The following is a 22,872-nucleotide window of genomic DNA, read 5'->3' on the forward strand; positions in this document are numbered from 1 at the left end:
ATTAATCATGGATAGACTCGAGGTTATGATGAATGAATATGTGACATTAACTAAGGAAGCTATAGAAAATCAGCCTCAGTCAGAAGAAGTCTTTGAAGATGTATCATATGAAGATGATACAACGATGAAGTTGAGGGATGAAGAAGTTCCCGAAGCTATCAATTTGAGGTTGTCGACAGTATTATCATGCACATATCCATGAGATCCTTCTCTTCCCCCAAAAATGATTTCAATCAACCAATGAAGTTATTTTCTTCTTTTTTCCTACACTTCATATTCTTTCACTTAGTTGTTTGTGTTTAACTGATTTTGTGTCTTATGTGCCGTTTAGTGCATTTGGAGAGAATGAACGACTTTAGTATACGGAGGGGGTAGATTGTATCCTTTATTTGTTGTTGTCATTTAAAAAAATCATATATATTTGCATCTAGTTTTGTCGGGTCGTGTGAAACTAGTTGAAGGTGAGGGCATGATAATTTTGAGCCACCGAGAGATATGAATTCTCATCGGTTTTTGTTATTCCATTAGTTTAGGAAACTCTTGTTTTGAAATATGAAAATTTTCGTTGAATATTAAATATGACAAAACATGAATGCTGTAACTAATGAATAATAGTGAAATTCAAATTTTTTGTGGGCAATATGAGAAACATGTGGTGTTTATTGAACTTGAATACATATCATCATGAAATCATATGAAACACGTCCTTATATCGAGTCTCGTAACTGTAGCCTTACAAAAAAATGACATTTTGAGTTTGTGACTTTGTGTTCATACAACTACGGAATAGATTTGGATGTTCAATTTTTGAAGAACTGTTGTTATGATTGCATAACCAACGTTGATGTTCTTGTTCCAATATGGCATTTTCTATTGTAGATTTCCTTTCTAAGCGGTGGAATTCACCAATTATAGAGATAAACGATGAGACTCATATAATTCTAGATTAGTACTCAACTTAGATAAATGTAATATATAATTTGGAACTATGAGTTTATTTTCCTTATGTAATCATTTCAATAAGTTGTATTGATTATGAAAGTGAATGATTGTCAATGTTTCTATTGTTAAAAGACAATCGTCTAAGTCATTAAAATATAGGCAAAAACTTGTGTGAGACGGTTTTGCGGGTCTTATTTTGTGAGATGAATATCTTATTTGGGACATACATTAAAAAATATTATTTTTTATGCTAAGAGTATTACTTTTTATTGTGATATCGATAGGGTTGACCCGTCTCACAGATAAAGATTCGTGTGACCGTCTCACAAAAGACCTACTCTAAAATATATATGACTCCCCACCACTTTATTTGAATTGAAGGGAGTTTGACTTTTTAATTTGGGTTAAAAAGAGCGGATTTAAATGTGTTTAGTCTTTTTTATTCTTACCTTTTAAAAAGAAAAAAATAATTTGACGTCCACTTGTTTGACATGACTTAGAATTAAACTCAAACATGATTTTGCCAAGAAACTGTATTACCACCGAACATCGAGTTTAAGTCTAGTTTTTCATCTGAATTTGAGTCTACTTTTTTCTTATTGGGGCGAGTTTGACTCTAATTTTTCGTTACGAGTTTGTGTCTAATTTCTCAAAGAGTTTTTAATCAACTAGCAAGAAGCACGTGCGATGCACGTAAATATTAATTATTTAATAAAAATTAAAATTTGTTTTTTTTAAAAAAATAATTTTAATCATTTTTTTATTTATATTGGTTTTGTATTTTGTCATATTAGATGAATAAATTAATTAAGAACTTATATTCCTTACTTTCAAAATTATTTCTCAAATTAGAATTCAAATCGTTAATTTTATAATATATAATAAATTATAATGAACATAGTATATATAACGATTTGAACTGAAACAAATTTTGAAAACATATATCTAAATACCACGTATCCAAATTATGGATTTTATAAATGCATAAATCATAATTTATATAAGTGAAGCACACTAATAAAAAATAATTATCAATTTAAAATATGTGTGATTAACTCATCAAAATATTATGAAAACTAATGAAATATTAATACTGATAATAAAATATAACATATAATATTCAATTTAAATATTATTTAACCTCCCACAGAACTTTTTTACCTTTTGTACTGTTGTATATGTAATTATTTTTTTTCTTATCTTCTTGTGATACTATAATTTATTACTTAATTAGAAACTACACTAAAATATAATTACAAAATTGCATTAAAATCATAAAATAACATTTAGAAAGAAAATTAAATGGATAAATATTTAAAGTTAGTGTGAAGATGGATTATTTGATAAAATTAATATAGGAGTACATTTTATTCTTAAAATGATATAAATTAATACAATTAATGTATATTGTAGTGATAATTCATTAGCATTTGTTAGACTATTAATTATATATTATGTGGAATAATTAGGCTACTAACTAATTATATATTAGATGGAATAAATAAAAAATTTTGATATTTCATTTTTACACTTACAACAATTAGAAATTTACAAATATATCTTTATTGAATCTTTGGATTTGTATTGATAAGGAGGTCATTTTTATCTTTTGACAATTGAAAAACATGGTCTATTATCTACACTTTTGTAGGTATATAGATAAAAAAATATATTTTTTTATTAAACATATATTCATTTTTAATGAATAGATTTCCCATAAATTGTGTAGAAAATTTTCATGCAATTAATCTAACAACACACATGATAGTAGAAAATTTACAATGAAAAACTTTGTTATTATTTTTATACTTTTATAAGTATAATAGTTAAATATATATTATTTTGATATTTTTAATGGTTTTTTTAAAATTAAAAAATCTATTCTTTTAATAATTTTTCTGAGAATTATGTAGCAAGAAAATGTTATTTCTCTAATATATTTTTATTTTCAAATATCTATTCAATTTTTATGTCACATTATTTTCAAAGTTTCTTATTTTGCAATTTTCTATTAAAAAATAAAAACATTATTATGATCCTCATGTATTTAATGATTGTGTAGAAAATTTTGATGCAATTAATCTAACAACACATAATTTATGGGAATAGTAGAAAATTTACAATAAAAAACTTTCTTATTATTTTTACGCTTTTATAAATATAATAGTTAAATATATATTCTTTTAATATTTCTAATGAAAAATATATTTTTTATTAAAAAATCTATTCTTTTAATATTTTTTGTAAGAAATATGTACGAAGAAAATATTATTTTTTAAAGTATTTTTTATTATCAAATATCTATTCAATTTTTATGTAATATTATTTTAAAAATTTCTTAATTTAACCCTAAATTTTATATAGATTTTCCACCAATGTCCATGCAATTAATACAAACAATGTAAATAATAAGTTTTATTTTGTTCAAGTTTGCATGAAGGGTAATTTTGTCAATGCACAATCGGAAATTAATTATTAGTAATGATGAGGCATTTATGTCCTATTATTTTTATCTTTACATTACAATAATAATAAGTTTTATTTTGTTCAATTTTGCATGAAGGGTAATTTTGTCAATGCACAATCGGAAAACAATGTCAATTATACACACTTTTATAGGTACATAGACTATTCTTTTAATATTTTTTGTAAGAAATATGTACGAAGAAAATATTATTTTTTAAAGTATTTTTTATTATCAAATATCTATTCAATTTTTATGTAATATTATTTTAAAAATTTCTTAATTTAACCCTAAATTTTATATAGATTTTCCACCAATGTCCATGCAATTAATACAAACAATGTAAATAATAAGTTTTATTTTGTTCAAGTTTGCATGAAGGGTAATTTTGTCAATGCACAATCGGAAATTAATTATTAGTAATGATGAGGCATTTATGTCCTATTATTTTTATCTTTACATTACAATAATAATAAGTTTTATTTTGTTCAATTTTGCATGAAGGGTAATTTTGTCAATGCACAATCGGAAAACAATGTCAATTATACACACTTTTATAGGTACATAGATATAGATGGGTTGAGTTTTGAGTGAAATTTGGGTTGATTTTTTATATATGAATGGAGTTTTCATTTTAATTTTTGAAGTATGGACAAAATTATGTTTTGGATATCAATCTCTTTTGCTGTATTAATTTAAAACACTACTCGCTCCATATTTTCTTGATTTCCCATCGTCCTTATGGCTTCCAGCAAACACCCAGCCTGCTGCATTTCTCACCTGTTCCACGCCACCGCCTCCAAAAACCCGGACAAAATCGCCGTCATACACGCCTCCGGATTTGCTGGAATCGCCCGTCGTTTCCGTCGCGATGCAGAATTTGCATTTCCGGAAACGACGTTGTCTTCTCGGCCACCTGTGTACGACGGCGACGAATGCTTCAGTTTCTCGGATATTTTATCCGCCGTCGAGAATCTCAGTTGTAGACTCCGTCGTATTCTTGACGGTGCCCATGACCCCGGTCTTATTATTCCTTGCTCAGGTATGGATTGCACTTTATTTTGCACGGGTGTTTGGATACTGTCAAGGTTATTTGAACTGGAGAAAATACTTTCCCGAGAGTTCGTGCACGAAAACCCTAAGATTTTTCTCTTGATATTATTTGTAAACGCTAATGTGAATGCATTTGACGTTGTGTTTGCTATGGAACGAAATTATATTTGTCTGCGGAATTCCCCCATGGAACTGTTTTAGTTACTGAATGAAAAGTTACTTTGACTTCAAAAAGAGTGTCAAGGAAATTGTTTTTTTTAGGAGTGCCTCAAATCCTTTAGCACGGATAATCCAATTTTTTTTGAAGTATCAGATATGGATACGACTCGTTGATACGAGTGTCGAATACGGCAAAGTCCATGTCGTTGATTTTTTGTAGGTTTGATAAGTTGGATACGTCTTGGACACGGTTAGAATACTCCATGAACACGGCAGGGATACATAATTTCTCATTTGAAGTTGTACAATGTATATATATATATATATATATATATATATACATTGTATTTATATAAATATATATCTCTAGAATTTTCAATATTAAATGTATATGAATATATATATATATATATAATATTTATATATTTTTTAATAATTGTCGTATTGTAGTCGTATTTGATAATTGCCTTTTGTTTAAGCTAGCTGTATTTTAAGCTTCATGTAGATCTTTCGATCAACCTTCCTTTTATTTCGGCCGCTAGGGGGTTTGTTGTTGAGAACTCTAAAACCGAAAAAGGATTTGATAATTTGTAGGGCCAGTTCTATTTTTTTTGTTTTGATTCATTATCGTGTCTTATATTTTCAAAATTTGTCATATCTCTGTATTTGTATACGATACGGATACCAGTACCTATATCCATGCAACATAGCTCGAATCTCGTTACTGAATTCATTTTGGATTATAACAATGCTATCCCGTGATGATTCTTTTGAATAAAATAGTCGCTGAGGTTTTTTTTATATATGTAATGTATCGTGTATGCAAGTAAATTATCTCAATCTAGCAAGACATGATGGCTTAGTAGTTGATTAATAGCATGACTTAATCAGGTTGACCAAGAGATTGTTCAAAAAATTGTGTTAAGGTTGGACACATAATACAAATCATCATTTTTCTTAATCACAAGTTCCGCAAGTCTAATTAGTAGCAAAATAGCACGAGCCAATGAGTTTGAGAAAATCATAGCAGTTCAACCAAGATTTGAAGGTTGTTTTTGTATAAATATATTTACGTCTTAAATATTGTGCTCATTGCATAATATTTTTTTCGCAACTGGTGAAATATATTGTTTTGGTGTTTTACAAGGAATTTACTGATTTTTGTATTTGGCAATTCATATCTCGCCTACAGAGGATGTTCAGAGTTCTGGTTTTTTGCGGTATTCAAGTCCAAATATACAACAGTCTACCAGTTTTATCAACAGATACACACCAAAAGTAATAGGAATATATATGGAACCATCTGTTGAATACATTGTTGCTATTCTCTCTGTCTTGAGATGTGGAGAGGCATTCATGCCTTTAGACCCTGCATGGCCAAAATCAAGGATTATATCCATAATATCTTCTTCAAAAGCTAAGCTTGTCATTGGGTACAAATCTTTGACGCAGGAAGATTACTGTCACAAGCTTGATAAATTACAATGGCTCATTGATAATGGGAGTTTCCTCGTTTTGCCTATTTCTATGGAGGAAAACCTGAGAGAGCAGTATCATCCACCTTTAGTAGCATGGCCGTGTGAAAGTGAATGTTTAAGATCGTTTTGTTACTTGATGTACACGTCAGGATCGAGTGGAAAGCCCAAAGGTGTATGTGGCACTGAAATAGGCAAGCCTTCATTTTTTCCCTTATCCCGAATTTGAATTTGTGGATTTAGAAATGGACTTCGACAAAATTGCATGCTCTCAGATATTCGAGTTTGTGCTTTTCATTCACATGATAGTTTTCTCATGTAACTTAAATTGCAGGCCTTCTGAATCGTTTTCTGTGGATGCAAGACCTATATCCTGTAGAAGAAGGAGATCTAGTTCTTTTCAAAACACAAATAAGTTTCATCGATCATCTGCCAGAGTTTCTTGGAGCCATACTTGCTAATTGTACGTTGGTGACACCTCCTTTCAATGAGCTAAAAGAAAATATACTTTGTGTCATTGATTTTTTACAGGTACATGAAAAAAGATACGAATATAATTGCTTGTCTTTTTTTGCTTATAATGGGAGAAAACAGATTTGATAACTCATTTCTAGTTTCATTTTGATCGCTGAGTGGATTCATGTAAAGACCATACATTATCTCTGCAACAAGGAAATATCTTGCATTATGTTTTATGGACAGTATGACAGACAATGTAAGGAGAAATAATTCTCTTATTTCCTATTCTTTAAAGTCGTGAATGAATACACTTTATATAGATCAAAAGAGTAAAATAAAATCCCACTAAATCTGGGAAATATTCTATCATGCCAATAACATAGGATTTTAGTTCAAAATTGAGCCTACCTAAGCCTAACTACTTCGATAGTCCCTCTCAAGTTGGTGCAAAGATATCCATCATCCCCAACTTGCTCACTTGTTCTTCAAAGGTTTGTTTGAACTGGCCCTTAGTTAGGATATTTGCAACTTGTATAAGGCTTCGAACAGATGGAATACATATAACTCCTTCTTCAAGTTTCTCTTTTATGAAATGCATGTCAATTTCGATATGCTTTGTTCTCTCATGAAGATTTGGATTGTGAACGATGCTAATGGTTGCTTTGTTGTCACAGACTCACAGTATAGCTTGATGGGAAATTTCGGAATCATTTTTAGATCCTCCATGACTCGTTTAAGCCACAATAGTTCACACAGTCCTTGTGCCATAATCTGAATTCTGCCTCTGCGCTGGTTCTTGCAACTAATCTTTGTTTTTTGCTTCTCCATGCTTCCAAGTTGCCCCACACAAATATGCAATAACCAGAGGTTGATCTTCGATCAGTGACTTATCCTACCCAATCAGCATATGTATATACTCCAACTTCTCGTTTATCAGTTTTCTCAAAGAGCAATCCTTTCCCTGGAGTTCATTTTAGATATCATAGAATTCGATATACAACTTCAAGGTTTTCTTCACACGGCGTGTGCATAAATTGGCTCACTACACTTACTGCGGAGGCAATGTCCGAGCGTGTGTGCGATAGATAAATCAATCTCCCGACCAATCTAGAGTCTCATCTCCTCATAAATCGCCTCTATCAATTCAGAGATCTCTAGAGCTTCCTGTACTTCTTAGATATACCGATGTCATCTAACTGAGAGACAAACGAACAACAGGAGGATGACAGTTTTTTATGGAAACAAAGTTTGAGATTGGGTGTGTTGTGCATGATCGGGTACCTCTTCTCAAGGCAACGGGAAGATCGATGTTGTTTTCAGGAGTGGTCGAGGCATCGTTCTAAGTTTCAAGATCCAGTCCGCAAGTTGACTCATGGCATTGTTGAATGGCAGGGTCTCTCCCTTTCTTTTCATCCTTATTCCTTGTATTTCCAACTCTTTCAACTGTTTCTCACCTATCTCCACCGTTATGTCGGATCGATTAAAGTTTGAAATTTCATGGTTTCCTAGTTTTATATTAAAATCAGGCTTGGTTAAGTGGTCATCTTCATTATCTCTAGAACCCCCGAAGATGAGGCGTGTAGAAAGACTCGCCTTCAACGAATATTACATCCATGGAGATAAAAAAAATTTGGTAACAGGGTCAAAACTCTTGTACCTACGTTGGTTTGCAGGATACCCAACACAGATACATTTTTCGTGCCTTTGAGTCCAGTTTCGAGATATCGAGATCAAAGTTATTAACAAATGCTTGTATTGCTATTGCCAAATATTTTCAGAGGGATATTGTTGAGAAGGCGTATATTGGGAAAAAAATTTGGAAAATATTCACGGGGTAATGAAAATTCAAAATCCTAGATGGTAGTCTATTTATCTAATAGGTGGATGTTAGAGCTGCTTCTCTCCAAAGATACTTAGGCACTTTAGTTTCAAAACTAATTGCTCTAGCAACTTCAAGGAGATATCTATTTTCGGTTCAGCCACACCATTTTGTTAAGGTGTATGGGTAAAGTTTTTTCAAAAGCAAGGGATCATTCAAGGAGATGCCTATTTTTTCGTTCAGCCACACCATTTTGTTGAGGTGTATAGGGCATGAGCTTTGGTGGATGATCCCTTGCTTTTGAAAAACTTGCCAAGTATATTGTTACAGTATTCCCGCCCATTATCACTCCGAAAAATTTGATCCTAGCGTGGAATTGAGTTTGAATCATTTGGAAAAAATTTTGATATGTGACCCCTACATCAGACTTATCTTTCAAAAGGAAAACCCAAGTCAGATGTGAATGATCATCAATGAAAGACACAAACCACCATTTATCAGTCAGTGTTTTTACTTTGCATGGGCCCCAAACGTCACTGTGAATCATTGTAAATGACTTAGACTTTTTATAAGGTTGAGATGAGAAAGTAGCTCGATGATGTTTGACTAACTCACGATATTCACAATGCAAAGTAGAAATAGTTTTATTGATAAACAACTTGAGAAACAATTTTTTCCAATAATTAAGGTTCGGATGACCTAACTGACTATGCCATGATAAAATATCATCGACACTTGAGTAAGAAACATAATTGAAACACTCGTCTGGATCACATCTGCCAAGGAAATTGTTGGCAGTAAATAGAGGTCGCCATCCTGTTTAGCATTGCCAATCATCTACCTGAGGTCAAGTCCTGAAATTCACAATGAGAGGACAAAAATATGATTCGACTCATAAGATTAAGGGTGAGTTTGCTGGTTGACAAGAGCTTATACGATAGAGGGAAAACGTGTAACACATTTGTAAGGGACTCAAAGAAGAGGAAATAACAACAGTTCCTTTCCCTGCAGTAGAGCCATCAACAAGTTTAACTTTTTGGTTTCCTACACATGGGATATATGAGAAGAACACTTGTGATGAACCTATCATATGATCAGTTGCTCCAGAATCTAGAATTCAGACACTGTTGGTGGTCGAATTAGCAGTATTTGCAAAGGATAAGTCTAGGCCAAGGAACATGAGGGTTTGGATTTATCACGTCTAGAATCAAACAATTGGAATAGTTGCTCTAACTGATCCTTGGTGAAGGGAATCTGAGGAGGGTGAGGGCATTGCAGAGTTTTGACCACCTGCTTGAAGAGCTCGACCACTAGTATTCGATCTGTTGGTGCCAATTTTTTTCTTAAGATGGGCTGGTTTCCCATGTATACTCACTCCAGCATCTTTCTATAGTGTGCCATGGTTTTTTGCAGTTCTCGCAAAATGATTTCCCATCAGAACCCGTTTCTCGACTCACAAAGGCCGAACCTTTAGACTCCATGGTGTGTTCAGAATGTTTTAGCATCACTTGGCGTCGAGTTTTTTCACGCCGGACCTCGGAAAACATCTCCAGAAGGCTGGGCAAAGGTTTTCGCACAACTAAACGTCCTCGAACCTCATCCAGTTCCTTGCTTAATCCCGCAAAGAAGACAAACATCCTGCATCGGTCTAGTTTTGCGTTGTAGCGGGTACAATCCTTGCTACTCCCCCACTCATCTACGTCGAGGAGGTCCAATTCCTGCCATAGAACTATCAACTTGTTAAGTAAGTCGTGATGTTTTGTTACTTTGTTGCATCTGCCATACCCGAGTATTTAGCTCGTACAGTTGAGAATAGTTTTCAGAATCGGATGAGGTTTCTCTGACAACCTCCCAAACCTCCCGAGCTGTGGGTAAGAATATGAATGGTTTGCCGATTGCTGGCTCCATCAAGTTGATCAACCATGCCGTGACCAATGAATTTTCGGAACGTCACGGCTTGTATCTCAAGTCAGTCGAACCCAGGATTTTCACTTCTCCGTTCACGAATCCTAGCTTTCCTGTTTCCATCAATCACAAGTCGCACTGATTGTGCCCACTCCAAGTAATTCTTCCCATTCAATTTGTGGATCGTTATTTGAAAAGAAAAATTTGGGGGCGTGACATGTGATTGGGTTCCACCATCTCTGCTTGAACTGGCGCCTTCACTACTAGAACCAGCACCGACCATGGCTGCTTTGAAATTCATGGCCGATTCTAATCTAGACACTCAGATACCATATAGAACAATATGGCAGACAACATAAGAAGAAATAATTCTCTTTTTTCTTATTCTTTAAAGTCATAGATTATTATACTTTATATAGATCAAAGGAATAAAATTAAATCCCACTAAATCTGATAAATATCCTATCATACCAATAATATAGGATCCTGGTTCAAAATCGAGCCTTTCAAATCCTAACTACTTCGACAGGAGAAGCGTGGGATTTCTAGTGAGAGAATTTTTCAAAATGCTCCCCCACTCCTTCTCCTTCCTCGGTTTCTCAGTTCAAAATTCCTTCATCTTCTTTATCTCCTAATTTCTGCTGATCGACTCGCTTTTTATTTTCCGGCGCCGGTCGCCGGTCTCCGGCGTCCAATTTTTTTTTCTTTCCCTTCCTCTTTTCGTTCTTCCTTTCCTCCCGCTTATTTTCCGAGAGCCTTTTAGCTTCTCAATCGAGATTACCCTCTCTCTCCTCCGAGGTTTTCTATTTGTTGACAGATATGTATCGTTCGTTCGCTTCCTCGTTCGGAAGTAAGGACTGTGATGAGAATGTGTTCATTGAACACAAAATTTTTACGATGCGACTGGGATTTGGGGGCAACTCCGTTTGGTGGGAAGAACGAACCAGAAAGAAGAGCTATATGATGGACTTTGATCGTGAGGAGGCACGATGGTTAAGCAAATGCTTTCATGAACTGGGCAAGTACCCCTCTTCTTCGGCCGCCTCTCATCATTTCAGAGGCCGCAACTCGATTTTCACGCTGCAAAAATTTGAAAACAAAAGGGGTAGATTTATTGAGATTTCTAAGTTCAAGCCGCAAGGAAAGAAGCAATATACAATTGTGCCCAGTGGTTACGGCTCAGGGGGATGGCTGAAGATAGCTCATACGCTGGAAAAACTCTTGGCAGGAAAATCACAGAAGAATGGCCTTAATCCGAGGTCACACCGCGTCATACAACCACCGAGATCCAAGGTCCTTTTTCAAGATGACAGAGATTCAGCCAGGGATGGTAATACAAAGAAGATGCCTGACATGAATATAAAGGAGTTGAAATGGCTTGAAGCAGTTGTGATCACGAAGTGCGAGGCTAATGTCTCTTGGGATAAGATTCAAAATGTTATTCAGAAAACAACAAAGAAGAAGGTCAAGGTTTTCCCATTTCAAGCAAACAAGGCAGTGTGGTGGCCATCAAATGCAGAAGATTTCGATTTCTTTACTAAGTTGGGAAGGGGTTTTTTCGATTACGGGATTGTCTTGGATTTCGAAGCTTGGACAATGGATATAAACACGGAAGACAGGGTCTTCAATTGCTGCAACAGCTGGATCTTAATTCATGGGCTGCCGTGGAATTGCTGGATTCATGACAACTTCAATCTCATAGGGGAGCTTTGTGGTGGCTTGCTGGATATCCATGAAGATACTAGACTCTTCCGTAATTTGGAGGCGGCAAAGATTAAGGTTAAAGGTGTTGAGGGAGGTTTCATCAAGGAAAGATTGTCGTTACATCTGGAAGGAAAGGAAAGACAGATTCAAATTCAAGTACAATCTTTTGATCCGGGGGCTTATGAGAATTATCAAAGACAAACATATGCACAGGTTGTGGTTAACGGCAAGAGTACGGTGGCGGGATGGGGGAATAAAAATATTCTACAGTGGAAAGTTAAAGACAAGGGGGCTACGGAAAATCAACCAAAAGACGGCACAGAGATGAACGCCCCTGGAAATCATAAAAGTACGACTGCAATAAGTGTGGAAAGGCATCAGGGTCATGATTCTGGGTACAATAGTGTGGAAACAAACGGGTCCTTCAAATCAAAGGCTCAGCACATGAACCCAGGGGCGTACAAAGACAACGCAACTGCTTCTCATGCAGCCAAAGTGCAAAAAATATTAACAAATATTACTCCTAAGGCTGCTGAAGTTTTCAGAAAATCTCCGGTCCACTCGATGTCGATCGACAACATTGTGGAAACGCAAAATGGGGAGAATAATGGTATCAACAATCAAGTACAACCTCCATTTTGGTACGTGTACAGCAGGAAAAAATCAAGACGCAACGAGCCGCTGGAAATGGGCACCGCTTTTGAAAGAAAGTGTGATTCAGCGTACGGAATAGGTGTTGATAGTGAGCATGAGGGGCATTACGATTCAGACGACGGAGAAAATTTGAAGCTTGTTGACTCAGGAGATGACTTGTTCGATAATGAATCAAACTCAGAAGATGACGCTTGCAAAGGAATGTTGCAGCCCAATGAAGCCTTACAAGTCGTAGATCAGGAAGTTTCAATCAAGGATCTATTCAAAACACCAAAGAGGCCGGAGGATTACGCAGTGCCCAATTCACCTGACAATGAAATCTCTAATGAGGGACAGGTACCAACCAACTCCTCTAATTCCTTTTCTATTCAATCCTCCTTGCGCAAACCTCTTCTACACTCTTCTTCAGTTTTGGGATTGTCTAGTGGTCCTCTAGGAAGTATTGGGAAGTTTTTAGATGAATTGCCGGGCAAGGGACAAGAAATCGTCCATGGGTGTTTATCGGTAAGGGCAGCGGGTGACAACAATGAGGTGCTGTTTGAGTTGGAAGGAATCAATCATGGTGATCAGGACAATGTTCACACAGTACTGTTGGAGAGGGAGCTAACTAGAATGGGTTCTGGTGTTGCAGACTCCTCAGTTTCGTCCTTGAGGGATAAAGAGGTTCCTCCATGAAAATCATCACTTGGAATATTAGGGGAGGGGGGGACTCGAAAAAAAGGGAAATGGTTCGCAGTTTGATACGGAAAGAAAGGCCGGAAATTGTCGTCATTCAGGAAACAAAAAAAGAAATAGTTGATAGGTGGTTCGTTGCAAGTTTGTGGAAGCAAAGGTTTGTTGATTGGGTTTACATGCCGTCGGAAGGCCGGGCGGGAGGAATTTTAGTAATGTGGGATCCGAGGACAGTGGTGGTAGATGATAACTTGATAGGTGAATTCTCGGTTTCTATTCGGATTTTTGTAAATGATACAACAAGTTGCTGGTTCTCGGCGATCTACGGACCGGTGAAGCCAATGGACAGGGAGAACTTTTGGGACGAATTGGCTGGTTTGAGTGCTATTTGTGGGGACAATTGGTGTATGGGAGGTGATTTCAATGTCGTAAGGAACACGGGAGAGAAAAAAAACAGCACTTCAACAACAACGAGTATGCTTTGTTTTGATAAATTAATAGGTGAACTGGGCTTGCATGATCCGCCACTTCTCAACGGTAAATACACATGGTCAAATTTCAGAGTTTCACCAATATGTTGCCGTTTAGACAGAATTCTATTCACAAACGGCTGGAGGGATTTATTTCCTAATTTCAGACAAACGGTGCTTCCAAGAATAACATCGGATCATTGCCCGGTGTCTTTTGACACAACTAAGGCGAAATGGGGGCCAACCCCTTTCAGATTCGAGAATGTATGGCTATCTCACAACAAGTTCAATGAACTAATGCAGGTTTGGTGGCACGGCAGGGCTTATCATGGTTGGGAAGGATACAAATTCATGTGCAAGCTGAAAAAGTTGAAAGGCGACTTGGTCGTATGGAACAGGGATGTTTTCGGTAATTTGGATGCAAATATTGGAGAGTTGACTGCTAGGATAAAACTTTTGGATGAGTTAGAAGCCACTGGAACATGGACCGAAATTTCTAGGCTGGAAAGAAAAAATCTTAGATGTGAATTGGAACAAGTGAGTTTTAAAAAACTTCAAATGGTAAACCAAAAAACCAAAATGAGATGGGCGAGGGAAGGTGACCAGAATACAAAATTCTTCCATTCCTTGTTAACAAATAGAAGAAACAAGTCGGTCATAGATAAGCTGGAATTGGACGACGGATCTGTAATTGTGGATGAGAATCAAATTGAGGAAAACATTATCAAATTCTACAAGCATCTTTACAGACGATCAGAGGGGGTTGAGGGTCACCTAGATGGATTGGAATGGAGCCCTTTGGATAGGTCCGATGCAATGGAATTGGAGAAACCTTTCTCGGAGATTGAAATCAGAAAGGCCGTATTTGACAGTGATGGGAACAAAGCTCCGGGTCCGGACGGCTTCACGTTAGCTTTCTTTCAAAAAAATTGGGAAATACTGAAGGGGGACTTGTTGAAAGTCTTCGAGGAGTTTTTCGAGGGGGGCGTGGTAAATGGCATGACAAATGAGACTTACATTTGTCTCATACCGAAAAAGCAAGATGCGAATTCGGTGAAAGACTTCCGGCCGATAAGTTTGATCACAAGCTTGTACAAGATATTGGCAAAAGTATTGACTAATAGATTAAAGAAAGTCTTGAGGAGTACGATCGCCGAGAACCAATGTGCATTTATAAAAGGGAGACAGATATTGGATTGCAGTCTTGTAGCAAATGAGGTGGTGGAGGAGTACCGCAAAAGAAATATGAGGGGATGGGTTTTCAAGGTGGATTTCGAAAAGGCGTACGATAACATCGACTGGGATTTTCTTGACTTCGTGCTACAAAAAAAGGGGTTCGGAGATAGATGGCGGAAGTGGATTCGTGGGTGTGTGTCAAATGTCTCGTTCTCAATTTTTATCAATGGCAGACCGAGGGGGAAGATTAAAGGCGAAAGAGGAATCCGTCAAGGTTGTCCACTATCGCCTTTTCTCTTTAACTTGGTTGTGGATATCTTGGGAAGGATGGTTGACAAGGCTAAGGATTCAAACGAGGTGAGAGGTCTAGTAGTGGGAAAAGGGAAAATTGAGATATCTCATATCCAATTTGCGGATGACACATTGTTCATGGTTCAAACGAAGGCTCATGTCATTGCACTTGTGGAATTACTCAAAACATTTGCGAAAAATTCTGGTCTCAACATCAATTTTCAGAAAAGTGTCATTTTGGGCATTAGTATTGAAAAGGAAGAAGTGGTACAGTTGGCGCATAATATTGGCTGCAAACCTCACGACTGGCCCATCGTGTATTTAGGGGTACCTTTGGGAGGTAGGCCTACGTCCTTCGATTTTTGGGAACCAGTCATATCAAAAATGTCAAAAAAGCTAGCTAGTTGGAAGAAAGCATTTCTGTCAAGAGGGGGACGCCTAACACTCATAAAATCAGTTCTTTGTGCTTTGCCTTCCTATTACATGTCTTTGTTCAAGATCCCAAAAAAGGTGGGAAAAATAATGGAAAAAATCATGCGTGATTTCCTTTGGGACGGATTGGACGGGGAGAAACATTGTCACCTTGTGAGATGGGATCAGGTTTGCAAACCGAAAGACCGAGGAGGATTGGGTTTGGGAAGTATCGTTTTGAGGAATAGAGCATTGCTAGGAAAATGGTGGTGGAGAGGAACAAAGGAGAAGGAGACTTTGTGGAGGAAGGTGATAGAGAGCATCTACGGCCTTCAAGAGAATAAGTGGGATTTGGGTTTGGCCAAGAATGTCACTTTTAGATGCCCATGGAAATTCATTTCTCGTACTTTCCCGGCAATTCAACTGATGTGGGGTTCGGTTTTGAGAGGGGGCAATTACTTAAGATTTTGGGAGGACGTCTGGGGGGGCGGGGAGACTCCATTCAATGTTCGCTTCGCTTCTTTGTATCGCATTTGTACTTTGACAAACAAACCTATTTTGAGTTTCTTAGAAGTTGTCAATCACCAGGATAGACAAACATATCGGTGGGATGTCTGTTTTAGGAGAAATCTTAACGACCGAGAGTTGGAAGAGTTTGTTACTCTTCAGGGCGTGTTAGATACAGTTAGGATTCAGCTAGGCGTCGACGATTACAGGGTTTGGTTGGGGGAGTCTACGGGTCTGTTTAGTGTCAAATCATTTTACGACTCTTTTTTTCCGACTCATCTATTTCCTGCTTTTCCAAGTTACAATCATATTTGGAAGGTTCCTGTCCCTCAAAAGTTACAAATTTTCTCGTGGATTGTGGCGTTGGGTAAATTACCTACGGCGGACTTGGTGCAAAAAAGATGGCCCACCTGCGAATTGTGCCCAAACTGGTGCTCCTTATGCGAACGCAGCGAAGAAACTCAAGATCATTTATTAATTCACTGCTCTTTCGCAAGAAGCTTATGGTCAAGGGTTATGCAAGATCTGAATTTTCAGTGGGTGTTCCCGAACACTGCTAGAGATATATTCACCAGCGATCCAGGTATTCCTAGGGGGAACAGAACTACCATCCTATGGTTTGTCACGATTCACTTCGTATTTTGGAGCATTTGGCTGGAGAGGAATAACAGGATATTCAATGACAAGAAAGCGGAAGACACGGATGTATGGGAGCTCATCAAGTTCAGAGTGGGAACTACAATCACATCGATTAAAGAGTTCATTCACCTATCTATTTCAGATGTTGTTAGGGATTTCAAGTTTTCATTGACGTGAATTTGTATTAGATATATGTTGTTGCTATTGCGGATCACTCATCCGCCCAACTGTACTTGAACTTTCATATTTAAATAAAATTTTGTTTCTAATCAAAAAAAAAACTACTTCGACATGTTTAACAAAAGTAGTTGTGTCATTGATACATCGATGCCAATATCATTAAGCCTAACGTTATCTCTGCAAAAAAAAGAAAAATCTTGCACTATGTGCACAAAAGTTGTAGTGTCGTGGATACATCAATGCTAATATCATTCAGCCTAACACTCTCTCCTGCAAAAAAGGAAAAAATGGCACTATGTTTCATTAAAGTTATAATGCCATCGGTACACCAAAGCCAATATCATTAAGCCCTAATTATAAAGCAAGACGGAGACCCTAAAATTAGGAATCAAACTTGAATGATCAGTCAGCAGCGTATCAAAGGCCAAAGCGATTTAGGATGCCTGGTTGGATGATTTTGCCAACTGAAGATATTATCAGGAGGTTCTGGACTGCAGACACGTGAAATGCTTGTGAAGATTTTCCACATTTATTTGTAGTTATTCTCTTCCACTGGACGGTTGTAATAGGCAAGCATGGTATGAGTTTTATATTATGTATATGGATTAAAATCAGGAGGGCAATCGATAATATTGTAGAATTTTCTTCTTATTTCTCTTTGGCACCTTAAGGCTCTTTACAGATGACTTCCTTCACTCATTTCAGCTTATTCATGGAAATCTAATCAAGCCAACCATCGTATGATATATTAGGAGAACAAGACTCTTTTTCAGCGTTCTCTAAAAGAGAAGTCATACTATACCTATCATCGTGTGGAACAAAAGATCAACACTCATCGATATGATATAGAATTAGAAATGATATGGTTCTTGTGCCAGGCAAATAGTTGAACGGTACATACAACATTCCTTTTATGAAAATACCTTGAAGATAAACTTGATGGAAAGAATATGCCCCGCACATGAGAGGGTGGCTCAGGACATTACACATCATATCAATTATCACGTGTCTGACATCTAGCTCTAGGTTTTGCATGGGATTGTAATTCATGCATATAATCTGAAAGAGGGTGAATCTAAGAAATTTATATGGTAGTACAGTGGGTAGAAACCAGAAGTATGGATAAAAAATTATCATATCATGTTGTGTTTATCCAGATCCATGTGAAGACGATTCAATTTAGCTCTATGTTTGTTTTGTATCTTTGCCACTAAAGCATTGTGTTTCCGTCCAGTACTTAAAGCTCACCATGATTGTATTTATGAGGGTGAACATGTGGGGATGACTTTACTCTTGCAGGGTCTTTGTAGAGCATATCATCATTTGATTTAAGTGTATCTACTAAGTTAAGTGGTTGTGTTGACGTTAGTGATATATTGTTGATTAAACAATCATTGAATCAACTTAAGCTCAACAATCTCAAAAGTCAGGTAGGATACATTCAATCCCACCAGACTGAAGCCTTAGAAGGCAACCTAGAGCCTAAAGAATTGAGAAGATTGTCTGAAATTTAGAGCTCATCTGGGAGAAACTATTTTAAGCTTAAGCAAAGCCGCTCATCTCTGATGCTTATCCAGCACAGAAAGAGCAGTCTGACAGCTCTGCGCTGCTTCTGTATATTTTGTTTCGACTCAGCCCATTCCCGATAGGGGGAGTTCTTGACTTGATCTCTCGTCCAATTGATCTAACCCCTCTCTTCGGTTCGAAATGATTTCATTTTTGCTCATTTTCCCCTCACGTCACTCTCAGTTCAGTTTGGCATAATAACAAAAAGTTTTTATCAGCCAATAACAAATCTTTTCTTTCTTAATAATATCCATTGTCCTGTATTTATCCATCACGGGACTCATTTGTTTCAAGTTATTTTTGACATCATTTTACTGACCATATGATATATAATTTGACTGACGATAATTTCGTCCCATCACACAACTGACATAAAATATGGTACACATTTTTTTCGTGTCAAAGTCCATCGTGATTTATTATGGTTTTCTTTCAGGGATACTTTATCAACAAGCTTGTGGCAGTGCCTTCTTTAATAAGGGCAATCCTTCCTGACCTGAAAAGTCCTCGTTATGCAATGGTTCGAAATTCTTTGAAGTTATTGATACTGAGTGGTGAAGTTTTTCATGTGTCCTTATGCGAGATGCTTATGAAATTGTTACCGCAGACGTCAATTTTAAATCTATATGGAAGCACAGAGGTTAGACAACTGAAACATTCTTTTCGAGCGTGCTGTTTAATTGAAATCAGTTTATTCCTGTGAAGCAGCAAGTTTTAAGAACAATGTTGGAATATGAAAATATAAACCTGAGTTTTTATCATTCCCTGAAGGTTTTTTTCAACTAGCTTATATTCTCCCACTTGTATTCTTTCATGGGTGCCTGTTTGACTTTGTCTACATCACTTGTGTGCCACCGTAAGCAGGGTAGCGTTTTAACATTTGAACTCAAAGCTTTTTCAAGCATGATTTGCACCAGCAGTGGTCCGAGTGTTGCCACAGAAATAAACTGTTATAAACTGCTAGATTTAAGAATGCATTTTCTTCCAATTTGTTTTGTTGAATAGTAGCTCATTGTTGACCTCGAAAACATGCTGCAGTAGCTCCAATATTGGCTCTCTTTTCTTTATTTACTTTATCATTTTGAGAATCTGAAAGCTTATTGCTGAATGAGCATTGATATGATTGCCGTTAAGGTGACTGGGGACTGCACATATTTTGATTGCAAGAGGCTGGCACTGGTTATGCAGAATCAAGTGCTAGCAAGTATTCCAATTGGTTTGCCTCTGTCTAACTGCGACGTAGTACTTGTTGGAGAAGATGCTCCAATTGAAGGCGAGATATATGTTGGTGGACAATGCGTTGCAGCGGGTTACTACAAATATCCCTATATTATGCCTTTGGAACAAATGGAATTGCCTTTACACTGTGATGTTCAGTGTCCTGGTGATGGGTATCGAACTCAGCCTTTCTTTAAAACAGGTGATTTTGCCAGAAAACTTCCAAGCGGGGACCTGGTTTTCCTTGGGAGAAAAGATCGTACGATAAAGGTTAATGGGCAACGTGTTGCTCTTGAGGAAATTGAGGGTGCATTTAGAGATCATCCAGATGTCGTTGATGCTGCAGTGATATGCCATGATGTCGATGGAGAAATCCTACTTCTTGAAGCATATTTACTGTTAAAGCAAATGATTGAAGAGACTGAAGAACTTAAATATTCTCTAAGGAGTTGGATGATGAGCAAGCTTCCACAAATGATGATACCAAGTTCAATCTTGTTTACCAGATCATTACCTTTGACATCCTCCGGAAAAGTTGATTATTCTTCATTAGCAGCTTCAACTCATTCAGTCATACGTATAAAGAATACTGTGGAAGAAGTTCCTCCTGGTGACCTCATTGATGTTATTCAAAAGGTTTTCTTTCAAACCTGTGAGGAATTTCAACATATTTTTGCAATTACTGATTAAAAGCCTTACAGAGCTAACGTTGTTAGGTGATGCATGCGAGTGACCACACAGTCTTTGAAGTTATGTATGGTTTACATCTCTTTACTAATAATAGATGGGGTTAGGACTTGAATATGCTTCTGCTTTTTTCAGATATAGGTAGTGTGCTTTTTTGTTCTCTGATCAATAAAAAAGAGTTCTAATCAATGATTCACAGCTGTTAATTGGACTTTTGTTCTCTTTTGATTTTGCAACTACTTTTTCTGTTCACTTCTTGTCAACGTGGATTGAAAATTTTGCTATCCTTTTTCTCTGGGTTGAAAAGAATGTCTAGTTAAATCAAGGAGGAGAGGAATAAAATCAGTAGGGTTAGCAAGCAGTACAATCTGCAATTAGTTCTGGAAGCTACAACATCTGTCTGACATTAATGGTCGCTTATTTCTGCAATGAAAATAATTGCACAAAAACGAGATTATTATTGTGTACTATGACTTCGAGAACAATTTTTTTTCCAGGAACATCTATAGCTTGTTTTTGATTTCATTTTTCCAGGAACATCAGTCACTTGTTTTTGGTTTCTGTTTATAAACGTTCTATGAGTGATAGGTGCTACTGAAATCTACAAAAATGATAGCTGTTCACAACTAAAAGATATGCCACTTCCCTGTAAATTGGTATGTTACTTAAGAGAGCATCTTAGCCAATTTTTCAATATCTTGGGATATCTGTGCACATACTTTACATATACATTTTTCAGTTGCAAAAATGTGGTTCCATCTTTAGCCTCTGTTTTTGGTTTGTAGTTTAAATCCTCTGGAGCAATATATATCTAGAAAGCATAAATATTCGATATCGTAGGACCTAACAATGCTTGCTTGCCCATGGTAAAATATGCTTATTAAAATTTTACATCTCCATAACATTTCATATTCTTGTCTGCACCACTTGAGCAAGGTATTTCTCTGTGTTTTCCATTTTTCTTAAACTGTGATTTGTCTGTTGCAGTCTGTAAAACAGTGTACTATAAAGTTTTAACTTTTTACATCCTTGTCAGATGACATCGACCTCACTTTTTTTAATGAGTTTATTTTTTCCTTTTGTTATATCGATCAGGCCTTTTCTGACGCATTGATGGTTGAGAAGATTGCAGTTGATGATAATTTTTTTGATATGGGTGGTAATTCTATGTCTGCAGCATATGCCTCTTTTAAGTTGGGAATCCATATGAAATTGTTGTATACCTTTCCCACTCCACTAAAGCTTCAAATGGCTCTCTTGTCCTCCAACAATGCTTTAAGAATCAATTCTGATTCTGGATTAGGCTTGAGTGAATTACATGGAGACATGCTTCTGTCAAATTATAGGGTTTCTAGTTACCTAGGAAGCAAGCCTCGTGCTAGGTTGTTATGGTCTGATAGTGATGGTGACAATGATAATCCCTCCAAACACTTAAAGGCGACAAAAGAGGGAAGTCCCAGTGACGACGATTTTTGGAATCTCAATCCTCCGGTGCACACTTCTTGTTCTTTCAGTCGATGTAACAAAGGCTCGCATGGCGGGAATCGTGAGGGAAATTGTTTATCTTATTTATATTGGTCGAACATGCTAGTAAAAGACAGAAAAGGCTTTCTGCAAGAATTATGGAAAGCTTGCATTGATTCTTGTGTCGATGCATCACCTCTTGTTGTCTTTTTGGGGAATGATGTTCGCCTTTTTATAGGATCTCACTCACACAAGTTTGTTTGTTTAGATGCCAAAAGGTATGATTGATTTCTGACCGCTGGTATAACTTTCAGAATCTTAAAATAGTAACTACTCCTGCAATATTTTGTCACTTAAATTCCTATGCAGGAACCCAAATTCTTATTTAAACTAATGAATACTGAAATTGCCTGGCTTGGCCTTTTCTTAGAGATAACTGTTACTTTTTAGACATATTTGTTACTGTCTCTAGTTGTTGCTTGATTGTTTGTGGTGTAATTTATTGAACATCGGCTGGTACAATTTACTTGGTTAAACTAAGAGCTTCCATTTTCATTATCTCAGATTGAACTGAAAATTTGTATGGTTGTCTTTGAATTAGGAAAATGCTGCAAAAAAAATTATGACGTGTAATGTGTATTTCTATGTATTTGCAATCTCAAAGATACTTGGAAGGATACCCAAAAATAAATCTTACTTATATTAACTGCTTTTGTATTTATCTTGTGAGTTCAATCTGGTTCATCTCATACTTTTTGAGCATCATTACTGTTTCGGAATAAAATTTCAGTATGATATGTTGATACTGTTACATCTTTAGTGGAAATCTATGCTGGGAGACTAAACTACAAGGACGAGTAGAATGCTCTGCTGAAATTCTAGATGATTTTTCTCAGGTTGTCTTTTTTTTTTTTTTTTTTACTTTTATGATTCAATGTTATTATCTAAAACATGCTC

The 22,872-nt window shown here is 36.4% G+C and overlaps 1 protein-coding gene across 3 annotated transcripts in view; it reads left to right on the top strand.

Moving 5' to 3' along the window:
• Nucleotides 1-4,004: 4,004 nt before the first annotated feature.
• LOC140823369 (putative acyl-activating enzyme 19) overlaps nucleotides 4,005-22,872 on the top strand; it is a 42,498-nt gene continuing 23,630 nt past the window's right edge. The window contains exons 1-7 of one of the 3 annotated variants that reach the window (XM_073184671.1): nucleotides 4,005-4,448; nucleotides 5,811-6,287; nucleotides 6,428-6,624; nucleotides 18,983-19,186; nucleotides 19,681-20,400; nucleotides 21,547-22,193; nucleotides 22,736-22,811. In XM_073184671.1, coding sequence (XP_073040772.1) covers nucleotides 4,148-4,448; nucleotides 5,811-6,287; nucleotides 6,428-6,624; nucleotides 18,983-19,186; nucleotides 19,681-20,400; nucleotides 21,547-22,193; nucleotides 22,736-22,811 — 2,622 coding nt within the window. In that variant the 5' untranslated portion in view covers nucleotides 4,005-4,147. The remainder of the gene's footprint in view (nucleotides 4,449-5,810; nucleotides 6,288-6,427; nucleotides 6,625-18,982; nucleotides 19,187-19,680; nucleotides 20,401-21,546; nucleotides 22,194-22,735; nucleotides 22,812-22,872) is intronic. The other 2 variants (XM_073184670.1, XM_073184672.1) reach the window with 2 other exon arrangements.

The sequence above is a fragment of the Primulina eburnea genome, chromosome 2 (assembly GCF_022965805.1).
Source record: "Primulina eburnea isolate SZY01 chromosome 2, ASM2296580v1, whole genome shotgun sequence".
Classification (NCBI taxonomy): Eukaryota; Viridiplantae; Streptophyta; class Magnoliopsida; order Lamiales; family Gesneriaceae; genus Primulina; species Primulina eburnea.